This window comes from Amblyomma mixtum, chromosome 9 (genome assembly GCF_055824585.1).
Source record: "Amblyomma mixtum isolate Tamu chromosome 9, ASM5582458v1, whole genome shotgun sequence".
NCBI lineage: Eukaryota > Metazoa > Arthropoda > Arachnida > Ixodida > Ixodidae > Amblyomma > Amblyomma mixtum.
The window spans coordinates 87,612,040-87,626,668 of record NC_143020.1 but is presented as its reverse complement, the minus strand read 5'-3'; the positions used below and the strand labels follow the sequence as shown (position 1 = coordinate 87,626,668).

Below are 14,629 nucleotides of genomic sequence, written 5' to 3'. Positions count from 1 at the left end.
AAAAACTTGCACTCCTTTTCGGTGATAACCACGTACGGCTCACTGACGCATTTCTGCTTATTCTTTCTGACCAAGAATGCCCCCAATAGCTCACGCTCACGTTTAGATTTCCCCCGACCGATAATGCTGGCAGTGTGAAAACTAGGATAACATTTGCGGTCCTTGACATGCAAGGCAAGATTGCTGCCTGTGCCAGTGCCCAAAGTTCTGCGATGTTGCCTCAGGCGCTCATTCAAGCATGCTCCGGTTTGGCCTATGTAGATTTTCCCGCATGACAATGGGATTGAATACACCACGCCCACTGTGCATGTGGTGAAGATAGTCTGGTGTTTCGTCTTGCAAACACCAGTTCTGCGCAGGTCTGCAGAGGTTTGGGCGCACAAACCGGACAGTTTGCAAGGAGCAGAAAATGCCATAGTGACACTAAAGTTCTGAGCCACTTTTTTCAGACCACGTGAAGTCTTGTGGAAGTAAGGCATGACTTCCATCTTTCTTGTTTGCACTTCTACTGGCCTGGCAGCCTTTGAAGATAACTTCAGTTTTTTCCCCCAGGATTCCGCCACCGCCAGCAAAACCGAGGGAGGAAACCCAGAACATTGTAGCCGTTCAACCTGCTCCGCCAGACTTTGCTGCATCACATGAGGGCAACTCTTCTTTAAGGCAATTTCACCATGTGGTGCGCGAAGTGTATTGTCTGTAGGGTGTGTGCGCAGGCAGGAAATTCTTTTAAAATGAGCAATTCTTCATCGCAATAAATCAGTTGTAAGTCCAGCGTTGTGGTGTGTGCCTTCTTTGTTCTTGTCTTGCGTCTGTTTTCGCTGGTTCCCTTTCTATGCAATATGAACCAACTAGCCCAGCAGTTTGCACTCCTGAACTACTATTCGTTATGTTCTGCTGCCGCGGTCTGTGCAGGAATAGAGCGATGAAACGAAAACAGAGCAAAACGTAGCGAGGCATTACGCTGATCTATAACAGTGACCTTCTATCTAAACGTGTCTAAACGTGAAGGGGCGGCACCCTCTGCTTGCCCGATAGTTAACGTACTAGAGAATGGGTTTGCTGGACAAACTCTTCCGCATGCCAGAATGTTGCGAAGACGCAATCAAGCCGTTGGCAGAGTGTAAAAAGTACGTGGCTCCAGCGGAAAACCTCACCAGAGGGCAGGCCACCATGCTTACACGATTTCAGATCGACACATATCCAAGAAGAATTAGGTATAAATTCTGGCCGGCTAGATAGACGAAAGAGAGCGTGAGGTGTGGGGGCTGCGACATGACGTACCACGTTACCTGGGGCTAGAAAAGAACCCTTTATTTCCCAAGATTAATAGCCCCAGTCTACAAAAGTGGGAAACATTTCTCACCGACTGCGGCCCGGGCGCCCAGCTCATGCTGACTACACAGGCCAAGGCGGAAGAGGCCAGCGTGATCGACTAAGGAAGACCACTGCCGAAGCTCTGTACCTCTTCCCCACCCCAGGGCCATTAGAACGTGCTAAAATAAATTTGTTTGCTGGTACTGTTACTGCCACTTGTACGCGCTGTTTTTCTTCCTGTTTAAAACATGACGAAAAGGCCCAAACTAAGACTTATCAACTGCGATCTAAGATGCAAATTTGTACTAACCGGAGAAAAAATACCGACGATTACGTTACTTCCTAATGCGAAATTTGAGCGCAGCAAATAAGCTGTTTCACCTTTTCGATAGATTGAGGCAAAGAAATCGAGCAACACATGTATGCGCTATCACAGAATTTTTTTTTTTATTTTTCACACGTATTCGCAATTTCGGCTCGGGCGGTGCACATATACAGATCCGCCGCCACCGATCTGGCTCTCTGATTGCCACCGCACAGGGGTTGCATTGGAGGAGGAGCGAAGAAAGGAATTAAGTTCGAGCCGGCGCTTTGACAACCGGAGACTCGCAGGAAGAGGGGGGAGGGGGGCGGCGTGTACACCCAGCGGCAAACGATGGGGTCAGAAGCGCGCGCAGCAAGCGGACAACACGATAAAGGGAGGAGGGAAGAGATAGCAGCGACTGACTGATGCCGCTGACGCCGATAGCGCTGGGGGGATGAAAGGGGAGCGGAGCTGGTTACGAGGCCGACGCCGACGACGACGCGAAACCCAGGAACGGACGCCAAAGAGCTGCGCTCTAAAAACAGTATCTATGCCAGTACGGGACGCCGCGGTGGCTCAGCGGTTATGGCGCTCGGCTGCTGACCCGAAAGACGTGGGTTCAACCCCGGCCGCGGCGGTCGAATTTCGGTGGAGGCGAAATTCTAGAGGCCCGTGCACTGTGCAATGTCGGTGCACGTTAAAGAACCCCTGGTGGTCGAAATTTTCGGAGCCCTTAACTACGGCGTCCCTCATAGCCAGAGTCGCTTTGGGACAGTACAACCCTATAAACCGTAAATCATAAACGAGCAGATTTTCAGCTATGACATGAGCACCACACTCTGAAATAGGTTAGCTTAGTAATACAGCATGAAACTTACGTGGAATGCTGTTTCGGAGTTCGGTGTGGTAGAAAACACCGCAGATCTGCATACTGAGGCGGAGTGTGTGTGACCTTAAACGTTTCAGTCTTTGTAATTTATATCTGGGCCAGTATATTGGAATGACTATATTTTGTAATCATATATTTGCATTCTACACTGATACGCATTGCTGATCACAAAAGCCAGCGGCAGCTGACGTAACCCTGACGCAATTTTGGCACCTTCCCGTGGTCAACAGAGCGATACATATAACAGGCTATGAATCGCCTAAAGGCAGTAGTGTTTCCTGCCTAGCAAACAAACTGTTTCTTGTTCTTGGCTTTCAGTCTTCTCGAGTTCTAAAAAAACGCTGTTTAGCCTATGGAGACAATTTGAAAAGCGCACCGCCCAATGTCTCCTGCTGGAAAATCTACTAGTCTCTGAGGTGATGCTCTAGTTCGTTTTCTCAAAGCAGATGGCAGCACATGCCCCAGAAGCAGATCTCACAGCTTGGTTTTAGAGGCATAGAGTTAATATTGTCACGTAGCAGTTGGTACAGGTAGCGCCGCGTCCAGACGGCAGAGGAACGCCAACACCGAGATGATGCCAGCGCACACCGAGACGGCCAGGATGGAACGTCGAGCTTCGTCTTCTTCAGCAGCGAACCGCGTGGCGCACGAGCTGCGTGCCGAACAGCCGCCGAGCGGCTATTGTTGTAGACACGCGGCATTACCCTCCCTCTCGGAAAGAGCATCGGCCCGATGCTTTAACAAGAAAATAGAGAAAGAAACAAAAAAAAACACAGTAACACACAGCACTTAGTCACTGAATGTCTCGCGAAAAATAGGGCTTCATCCGCACTACATGAACAATCTCTGGTCTCTGCTGACGGCGAGTATTCTGGGAAGCCCCATCCGGGAGAACTTCATAGGTTACGTCACTTAGCTGACGGAGAACTCGGTAGGGGCCGAAATACTGCTTGAGCAGTTTTTCGGAAAGACCACGGCGTCGAATGGGGGTCCATACCCACACTTTGTCGTCCGGGGCGAACGTCATCAGTCTGTGGCGGCGGTTGTAACGTCGGGCGTCACGGTCTTGTTGGTTCATGATGCGCACTCTTGCAAGTTGTCGAGCTTCTTCTGCGCGAAGCGTGAACTCCTGGGCGCCAACGTCGGGGTCGCGGCCATCATGGGGCAGCATTGCTTCCAACATTGTCGACACTTCGCGGCCGTACAACAGACAGAAGGGCGTCCTCCGCGTTGTTTCCTGTTGAGCCGTGTTATACGCGAAAGTAATATATGGCAGGATATCGTCCCAAGATCGATGCTCAACGTCAACATACATGGACAGCATGTCGACGAGAGTTTTGTTGAGGCGCTCGGTCAGGCCATTCGTCTGGGGATGGTAGGCGGTTGTTTTCCTGTGAGTAGTGCCACTCAGCCGCATGAGGGATTCCAAGAGTTTGGCAGTGAAAGCGGTGCCTCTATCTGTGATAATTAGTGCTGGAGCGCCATGGCGGAGGACGATGCATTCCACGAAAAATTTCGCAGCCTCGGCTGCTGTGCCGCGCTGGAGGGCCTTGGTTTCAGCGTAGCGCGTAAGGTAATCAGTGGCAACGATAATCCACCGGTTTCCCGAAGATGATGTTGGAAAAGGGCCGAGAAGGTCCATGCCAACTTGCTCAAACGGGAGTCTGGGCACTTGAACGGGATGCAAAAGTCCAGCTGGCTTGACAGGGGGTGTTTTTCTTCGTTGACAATTACGGCACGTGCGCACATAGTGTCGTACAGTCGCTGCAAGCTTAGGCCAGTAATAGCTCTTTTTGATCCGAGCCAGAGTGCGGGCGTAGCCGAGGTGACCTGCGGTGGGCTCGTCGTGACACGCCTGCAAGATTTCTTCACGGAGATTCGCTGGAACGACGAGGAGGTAGTCGCTTCCGGTTGGAGAAAAGTTGGCTTTGTACAGCACGTTGTTGCGCAGACAAAAGGAGGACTGGGTTCTTGCGAAGGGCTGGGGAACCTCCTCGGTACGTGCTTCCAGGAAGTCGATGAGAGGTTTCAACGCCGGGTCCTCACGTTGCTGACTGGAAATAGTCGCTGCGTCTACGGCTGCGATGAGAGGAAAGTCCGGTTCGTCGTCGTCGAGCGCAGCTTCGACTGGATATCTGGACAAGCAGTCGGCATCGTTGTGCTGGCGCCCTGATTTATACACGATGGACATGTCAAACTCCTGAAGGCGTAAGCTCCAACGCGCAAGGCGGCCAGAGGGATCCCGTAAGTTCGTCAACCAGCAGAGAGAGTGGTGGTCGGTTACAACTTGAAAATGCCGGCCGTACAGGTAAGGTCGAAATTTTGTCACAGCCCATACCACGGCAAGGCATTCTTTTTCGGTCGTGGAATAATTAAATTCAGCACGAGACAGAGTGCGGCTGGCGTATGCTATTACACGCTCAGCGCCGTCCTGCCACTGGACGAGTACAGCACCGAGACCCACGTTGCTGGCATCTGTGTGGACGAGAGTCTCCGCACGAGAATCGAAATGACCAAGGACAGGCGTGGATTGCAAGCGTCGCCGTAATTCATCAAATGCCTGCTGCTGCTGTTCTGTCCACGCGAATGGGACGTCCTCTCTTGTAAGATGCGTCAACGGTGCAGCAAGTCGGGAAAAGTTGGCAATGAACCGCCGGTAATACGCGCAAAGGCCCAAAAAACGCCGGACCGTTTTCTTGTCCGAAGGAGTGGGAAAGTTGGCGACGGCAGCTGTTTTAGCAGGATCCGGCCGGACTCCACGATGGCTGACGACATGGCCCAGGAAAAGGAGCTCCTCATAACCAAAGTGGCATTTCTCGGGCTTCAACGTCAGGCCGGCAGATCTTATAGCCTGTAGCACGGTCAAGAGGCGCTGGAGGTGTTCTTCGAACGTTGGCGAAAATACAACAACGTCGTCCAGGTATACCAAGCACGTCTGCCATTTCAGGCCCGACAAAACAGCGTCCATCATTCTCTGAAATGTTGCCGGAGCTGAACACAAACCGAAAGGAAGGACCTTGAACTCATAAAGGCCATCCGGCGTCACGAACGCTGTCTTCTCGCGATCCCGCTCGTCAACTTCGATCTGCCAGTAACCACTTTTTAAGTCCAGCGAAGAAAAGTAGCGCGCGTGCCGCAGCCGGTCAAGAGAGTCGTCAATGCGTGGTAACGGGTAGACGTCTTTCTTGGTAACCTGGTTAAGCTTCCGATAGTCAACGCAAAATCGCAGACTACCATCCTTCTTCTTAACCAAAACCACAGGCGAAGCCCACGGGCTCCTCGACGGCTGAATAACACCATCCTGCAGCATCTCTTTGACTTGTTCAGCTATGGCTTCACGCTCCCTCAGTGAGACACGGTATGGGTTTTGTCGAATTGGTCGGGTACTGTAGTCCGTAATGATGCGGTGTTTAGCGAGAGGCGTCTGTTTGACTGCCGACGTAGACGAGAAACAGTCTTGGAACTGATGCAGTAGGCCGACTAGGCTCTCCCGATCGGCTGGGGGTAAGTCTGGGTTCACGTCGAGGATCAGCTGAGGTGTGCAAGAATTGCACGTTTCGCTCTGGAGGGCAAAGCAGTCGTTAATTTCAGCGATTCCCTCGAAGTATGCGACCGCAGTGCCCTTGGCGATGTGTTGCCGTTCGGTCCCGAAATTCGTTAGAAGGACATCTGCCAGGCCGTTCCGTAGCGTGACGATACCCCTCGCGATGCAGACCCCATGAGAGAGCACAAGCGCAGTGTTCTGTTCTGCTACGCCGTCAGCACTGCACCGGTCGTCACAAATGACAGTAACGAGGGCACAGGATCGCGGAGGCACGGTCACATCGGCGTCGATTATGCGCAGGGCCACTCTGCGTGGTTCGGTGTCGGCTGAAATCGTTCCAGTGGTCGAAAATGTTACCAGACGATCAGGAAGGTTTATGATGGCACCATGCTCACGCAAGAAGTCCATTCCGAGGATCAGGTCTTTGCAGCAGTGCGGCAGAACAACAAAAGTGCCAACAAAAGCAGAATTGGCAATGGTGACTCGAGCAGTGCATCTTCCGACAGGCGTCATGAGGTGACCGCCAGCAGTACGAATTTGAGGTCCATCCCATGCTGTCTTTACCTTGCTGAGGCGATCCGCGAGGTGCTTGCTTATTATCGAAAAGTCCGCGCCTGTATCAACTAAAGCAGTCACTGGGTGCCCGTCAACGTGAATGCGGAGGTCGGCGCTAACTGCATCGGTGTCAGGGAAACTCGGGTTCACAGAATCGGGCTGCGGCGGCATCGGGATCTCGGCATCGCGCTCCGGCGGCGTTCGGGGGTCTTCGTTATATCCGCTGTCAGCAACCTTCCCCCCTGAGGTCGCCGCTTTCAGTTTCCCCGGCGCGGGCTTGGAGACCGGCCCCGCCGTCCATCTGAGAAAGCCTGGCGGCTGGGCGACGTGATGCGTGCGGGAGACGGAGATCGGGGTCGGCAGGGAGAGGTGGTGTCATGGGCAGCAAGGTACTCCTCTATTTCGTGGGGTCGCTCACCGAAACGGGGACAGGGAGCGTCACGTGGGAAACCCCGGAGGCCGATTTCACGGTAGGGGCAACGGCGATACAGGTGGCCGGCTTCCCCGCAATGGTAACAGAGCGGCTGCTGATCAGAAGTGCGCCAAACAGCCGCCTTCCGGGCCGGTGGACGCATGGCAGGTCCTCGCTGAGGCCGCTGGTAGAATGACGGTGACGGAGCGGTGGGCGGCGGCGGGTGGTACGGCAAGCGTTGCACAGGTGGCAACTCGGAACGGAGAGCCGCGGCGTAGCTCATGGGCCGTGGCTCCGGCATGACCGGAGGAGGCGGTGAAAATGCTTGGCGAATCTCGCCGCGCACAACCTCGGTAAGAGCCGCAGCCGTCGGATCAGACGAGGCAAGGGTCAGGTTCTGCAGCTCTTCACGGACCACCGCGCGTATGAGCTCACGCAGCGACGCATTGTCGCTGGACACGCTCAAAGAAGCCGCACTGGCGCTTGGCTCACCGCACAAGGAGTCATTTCGGCGGCAGCGCTGATGCAAGGCCCGCTCAATGGCGGTCGCCTCTTTGATGAAGTCGGCTACCGTCTGCGGGGGATTGCGGACCAAACCAGCGAAGAGTTGGTCCTTCACACCTTGCATCAGGTGGCGGAGCTTCGTGGATTCCGCCATATCTGGGTCAGCGCGCCGACAAAGACGGGTCACGTCCTCGGCGAACATGGCAACGCTCTCATTAGGCTTTTGGACGCGGGCGTCCAGGAGGCGCCGCGCACGATCCCGGCGGTCCGTGCTAGCAAAGGTGTCCCGGACCTGCTGGCGAAAGGTATCCCAGCTTTGGAGATCGGCCTCCCTGTTCTCGAACCAAATCTTGGCTCCGTCTTCGAGGGCGAAATACACGTTCCGCAGCTTCTGCGCAGGGCTCCATTGGTTGAAATCGGCAACCCGCTCAAACTGGTCAAGCCAGTCTTCAACGTCTTCGAAAGTGACGCCATGGAAGCTGGCTGGCACGCGGGGTTGCTGGAGCGTCAAGTGTGAAGCGCTAGCCTGCGCCATGGTGGTATGCTCACCAGGTCGATGAGTGCGTGCCTCTTTTGGGAGAAGACCAAACTCTGGGACCAGTCCCAGGAGGCGGCGGCTGCTGCGGTGAACGGGCGTGCAGACAAGGGGTAGCTGGTCGGGACTCGATGAGCGGCTGTCTGAAGAGGTGTTGGACATGGGACGTCGAGCCCGCAACCTCCACCAGTGTCACGTAGCAGTTGGTACAGGTAGCGCCGCGTCCAGACGGCAGAGGAACGCCAACACCGAGATGATGCCAGCGCACACCGAGACGGCCAGGATGGAACGTCGAGCTTCGTCTTCTTCAGCAGCGAACCGCGTGGCGCACGAGCTGCGTGCCGAACAGCCGCCGAGCGGCTATTGTTGTAGACACGCGGCAATATACTTTAAAGGGCACTTTTTGTCTAACTCTAGATCAAGGCTAATCAAGGCAGCTTCCTAGCCACAAGGTAGCAGCGTGCTCTTGTCAGCCTGGCACTATTCTCCAAACATTTGGTGCTAGTCCGTCCGTCCATCCGGCGTTACATTCAGCCCCTGGGGTGACTCATCGATGAGCGCAGCTGCCAGTCTTCGTCGACAGGTGGAGCTGTAGGCGCGGCGGCGTCGAGCGCTGCTCCGTCGTCACTCGGTGTGCGGCAGCTAGTGGAGGAGGACGGCTCCCAAGCGGTGCAACCGTAACAAACATAGGCAGTCACTGGCAGTCGAAGTAGCGCGACAAAGGCTTTCGCCGAGCGCACTTTAGGATGCCGAAGTGCCCAAATAGTTTTTTACATGAACCGCTGTCTTCGTGAAAATTTGTTTTTAATTCAGTTCCGTACGTGGCCACGCTGCCATGTGCGCAGAAAAAACAAGCATTTCGGGGCTCAAATTAACAGTAGCCAAATTCCATGTGCCTTTCCCTTGGCGATTTTCACGTTTAGGAAAGAAGCGAAAAATAAAAGCAGAGTTGGCCTCTTTATGCTTTAACTTGCAGGTTTAAGAGACCTGAAAAGCAGAGTTGGCCTCTTTATGCTTTAACGTGCAGGTTTAAGAGACCTGACTGCAATAACAGACCTTGCAATCGCTTCTACTACCGGAATTATTTCCTCAGTATTTCAACCTTTCCTTGCAAAAGACTGTCATGGTCATGAAGGAACCGTACTTAGCGCCGTATAGGTAATACTGCCGTCCCTAAAACTCTGTTACCTCAGTGCATCTTCTACGGTGGTTAGTCTTATAATTACAGTCACTGCCTTATGTGGGGTGGAGCCTTAAGCTGGGTGCACCCGCGTTAGCTATATCCTCATATTTTGCACACATAAAGCTCGCTACAATCAGTGACTCGCATGATGTCCAGCCTAGGCTAACTTTAGGCTTTTCTTCAGGCTTCTCTTTGTATATTCATGCAGCTATTTTCCCATATTAATAGTATCCGTCTCCTCAGGCGTCCCGATACCGATAGAGTCTAGCGAGTTTACTGTCATTAAGCAGCTTTTACACGTATTTCGCCCCATCACAGAGCGTAGCTCAAACGTAAAGAAAAAAAATGGAAGTTAACAATCTTTCAAACACGGCTGCTTTCTTCTCAAGACAAAATTATGCACTTCTACACCACGCCCTTATACCAAAAAAAAAGACTTGAAAAAAAAACGGTTTTGAAGGGACTAGAGGACAAGCAGCAGTCAACCTGTATCGAAAGAGTACCGCGTTCGAATCACAGAAAGACAACTTTCAGAGCAAATTGGGTTCTAGAAAAGACCAAGAACCGAAAGGCAGGTGTCGCGATCCCCGGCCGATTTAGAAAGAAAGACGCGTGATAGGACTGACGCCTATTTTTTCGCGTATATCCCAGATACTGCCATTCTCCGCAAACGGGTGCCAATCTGTGGTTTTCGGTAAAAACATCCGGAATTTGATTCGACTGCCGGGAAGCTTTTTAAATCCAGTTTCATAAATGTTTGACTTCTCTTCAACGAGTACAAGGATTCCATGCGGCAGCTGAAACGTTTTGTCTTGCCATCTGTGTAGGTTTTTATTACTGCGACATCATTTAAACCTTCGTCGTGGTTAGTCTTGCGATCAGTGTGGGCTTTTACTACTGCGATAACATTTAGACTCCCGTCTCTCAATAGATCTGCGCCTTCTCTGCCATGAAATTCCTTAATTAGTCGAGAGAGGCAGCGTGCCCTTCTAAGATCATCAAAACCTGCCTACCTGTTTTAGAAAAAACTGCGCACCGCTGCCAAGTAAAATTTTATTACCACCTGCCTACCGTGGCGCTGCGCAGGACCTTTATGAAGGCTCGGGAAAGGCAACCTGGGACTCAAAAGCCCCACCAGTGGCTGCGTTTCCACCTGACGGGGCAGTGGCGCATCGCTTAACCGCTGCACCGCTTCCCCAGTAATGGTATCAGGACTCACCGTTATCCATGAATTCGGTTGAAAGTGTCACGACATCTAGCCACCATGTTACCAGCAGTGGATCAATCTTAGGTCACCACCAAATTTGACCGTCGCCACGTCTTGAAATTCCAAAGGACGCCCGAAATTTCGGAATTAGGCCCACCCCCTAAAACAAACTAAAGTGGATCAGTTGGTCGAATAAGGCGGATCGAAAGGTTGGATTATTATAATCATATATGCTAATCGAATGGAAGGTACTCGAACATTCTATAAGTAGATGACTCAGCATTCCATTCCGGTGCCAACCGATGTTTTGTCGCAAAACTGCAAGAACGTTAGATACCCACTGTAGACACCATAGCAGGCAGCCTCCGCATTCTCTAAGAATGCGGTTAAAAGGGCCTCAAATGGCCCGAAGGGCACTAAGGGCCCCAAAAGCGAGGCAATCTTTCCTCAAATACTTTATTTCATTAAGTACTGAACCGACATTCACCAAAAGATTAAAAAGTTGCAGCCTTTCTCAAACTTTTTAAACTTTAGTACACGTCCAATCTAAGTAATGGCGAGGCTTAGTGCATGCCAAAACACTGGCTTTCGTATTAGGGGAGGTCTCTGTTAATGAGATGACGCAAGCTAGCCCGAGTCACAGTAACTAAACTGAATACATACTAGAATCCGGCCCACCCCTTGCTCCCGCAAGCGCCAGACGTGCGTTCCACGAACATAATAATGAAAATATTCTGCCGGCGCCAAGCATGGCCTCGAGTTCGCACCCTTCGCCTTTGGTAAACATTAGCTAAGCGTACAGCGACCCTCTTAACCGCTAGGGACGCGCCCATAGCCGCATCATTGCGCTAATGGCACTCGAAGCGTGTTGCCACAATGGAAGGCAGGTACGACAGAAATAAGCACAAATAATAAACAGAAACAAGAAGGCATGCGAAACACAGTGATGACCGACTCGAGCGGTGAACGGCAGCAGGGAGCCGGTGGTGTTTTACCTGCACTTCGGAACAGGCAGGACACGTTTGCTCATCTGAATGTCTCATCCCTTTGGAATGAAGTGAGCGCTTGAATTCCCCACCTCGTCTTCGACATGGTCCGTCTTAGGTCTGCCTCCATCCACAGCGAGATCTTCGGCTATGCCTCCTTCATGGATGGTGTGAAGATGATCAGCACTTTCCACAGGTTCCTCGGATATTCTTTCTTCTCTTGGAAGACTGTCCACGGAAACTCACGCTTGTCAGCACCCATAGGGAGCCCTTACCTCGCCTTCGCCGTCTCGTCGTGGTGCTTATACGCACTTGTAATGGTCCAGGATGGCTACCATGTTCTCGCCCTGGCTCAAGACGAAAATGGTGAACCGCTGCCTGCCATTGACAAGTGCATCCTCATGTTCTACTTCGTCCGCTGCGTAGGCATACAGCTCGCTAACATCGTGACTCTGGTGACCTATTCGCACGAGCTATGCGAAATCTTGAACAAGATGGAAGCCATAGAATCTACATTCCAGCGCCCCACACATCTTCGACCAACAGCCAAGTTCATCGTCCTCCTGAACGTAGTCTTCTCTGTCGCGGCGCTCTTCTCCATATGCGATGAGATTGAAGAATTCGACGGCTACATGGAACCTCTTCATATGAAGGTCGCGTACGCAGTGTTCAGCCTGGTGTTCGCCGAAACTGTCTGCATGATCTCTTTTAGCTGGATGATGTACATGAGCCGAGCGTTCGCCTCTTTTCTCAAGTGCATCAACGAAGACATAGAAAGCTTGGCTGTTGGCCAACCTATCTTGTTATCTGAATTGGAGGCCCAACATACCAGGTTCTGCCAATTGTGGAACGCATTTGTGCGGTTTGACAGGATCTTCAGTGTGTGCCTGCTGGTCAGCGTACCACTCAACATTCTGAACGCTTCGCCGTGGGGATACTACATCTTGACGTCGAACAGGTCTTTCTTAAACCTCTCGATGGACGTCGTTGGCTTTGCGGCCATGTGCGCCGAGCTCTTTGCCCTGGGAGCGTACGGGAGCGCAGCACATTTGCAGGTAAGAACACAAAGGTGATACCTGCGTCTGTGTCTTAGCAATACACAACTACTGCTTGTTAAGACATTCTGAGAGCCTCATGGTCATGTTATGCCCGAATAGTTTTTTTCGGCGTTAATAAGGCACTTCACTGGGACACAGCGGCCGGAAACACTAGTTACCATAAAACCTCCAAGCCGAATTTTTCAAATAATCGTGAACTGGTCGATCACACCCAAATTTGATGTAAGAGAGGTATTTATTCCTGTATGCACCAAAGCCAGGGCGCGAGGAATTCGATTCTGAATTCCATTCCACTGATTAAGAAAGTGTGCTAATCGTTCCGCATGCATGTAGCCATGCAAAGATGGAAGGCTAACGAGCATGATACCTGGCGGAATCAAAGTGATATAGAAGCTCCCCATCATACCTTAGTCGTACAGTTTGTTGAACGAGTTGGCAAAGCAAACACCGTAGAAGACGAAAAGCTAGAAATGAGGAGAGCACAGGACAGGCGCTGACTTGTCAGCGTCTGTGCTGTGTACTCTTTTATTGCAGTCCTTCGTCCTTGGAGTTGCTTGCCATTACGAATTTACTATTGTGCATTCATAATTGCAATTACCATCGTGTTCTGAAAATCAACAAAAAAATTGTCTCATATATCACTCGTGAAAGCAGGAAAACCGGTTCTCACTATATCCCGACTTCGTCACCTCTTCACCCTTCAATATCTAACCTTAACGGTCGTTGTCCTTCGCCAGTGTGGGGTAGCAAGTCAGACCGACGTTACCTACGCCTACCTCTCTAGCTTTCGTGGCAATAAACTATTCTCTCTGAATACACAAGTGCAAGATATTTCAGATTAGAAATGAATTAGGCGTTTAAAATATAATATACGGTGCTTTCTTTAAGAAAACCTGGAATGACAGCAATTACTATTGCTTCTGCAAGTCAGGGCGCTTAGTGCATCACCTGCAGTAATAAGGAAACTGATACTCGGTAAGTTTAGAAAGCTAATTAAAAGCAGCTGTATTTTTTAAAAAGTATAGGTTTTTTACTTCTTAATTTTTAATTACACCAGCACTGTGTACTGCTAGCGTATAGAACGACGTTTCTTTTATTCGGGGGCTGCAAACTTCTTGAGGTCCACAGGGGTATTTCAGCGGCGTACTGGAAGAAAGATTAGCTCGCAGCTAAAGACCATTGGTAACATCATTAGTATAATGCCTTAAGGTAAATAGCCCAAAGAAGAGTAGATTTCAGCCATGCAGTAAGTACTAATTAGCATCCATCTGAACTCAAAGCTACTGCTAGAAACAAAATATAAACATTTATTTTCCTCTTTTTAAATTGCAAATATTTTTTTTAATATTCATGTTTCCTTTTTAGTCTTGTGACTGCGCTCATGATGATACTTATGAGTAACTGTGAACAGCAGTTCACAATTGGCAGCGAGATGCTGGAAGTGGTAAGGGAATACGTGTACTTAGGTAGTGGTTGCTGATCTGGATCGTGAGAGGGAAATAACTAGAAGAATAAAAATGGGGGGGGGGGGAGAGAGCATATGGCAGGTTCTCTCAGATCATGATTGGCAGTTTGTCAATATACCTCAAGTGAAAAGTATACGAAAGCTGTGTCTTACCGGTGCTCACCTATGCGGCAGAAACGTGGAGGCTAACGAAAATGGTTCAGCTTAAGTTAAGGACAACGCAGCGAGCTATGGAAAGAGAAATCACACGTGTACCGTGAATTTTCAGGAATCGGACAGAGTGGGTGGGTGCACAAACGCAGGGTTAATGACATCCTAGTCGAAATCAAGAGGAAGAAATGGGCTTGGGCAGGGCATGTAATGCGAAGGCAAGATAACCGGTGGTCCTTAAGGGTAACGGAGTGGATTCAAAGAGAAGACGTACGTGGCAGGGGGCGGCAGAAAGTTAGGTGGGCGGATTAGATTAAGAAGTTTGGGGGGATAGGGTGGCCGCAGCCGGCAAAGGACAAGGTTAATTGGAGAGACATGGGAGAGGCCTTTATCTTTCAGTAGACGTAGTCAGGCTGAGTGTGATGATGATGGTGATGGTGACTGAAATCCACAGCACCTTAAGGGAATCCCTTGAGCACGACCTATTATCGTTGTTTATGTTTTAACGTAACGATCAAATTCC

General features: G+C 51.0%; 1 protein-coding gene across 1 annotated transcript; it reads left to right on the top strand.

The window, feature by feature from the left end:
* The first annotated feature begins 11,537 nt into the window (after window positions 1–11,537).
* Window positions 11,538–12,506, top strand: LOC149330031 (uncharacterized). The gene has a single exon (XM_089559351.1). It carries the CDS (start codon window positions 11,538–11,540, stop codon window positions 12,504–12,506), a length of 969 nt encoding a protein of 322 aa, XP_089415477.1.
* The last annotated feature ends 2,123 nt before the right edge of the window (window positions 12,507–14,629 follow it).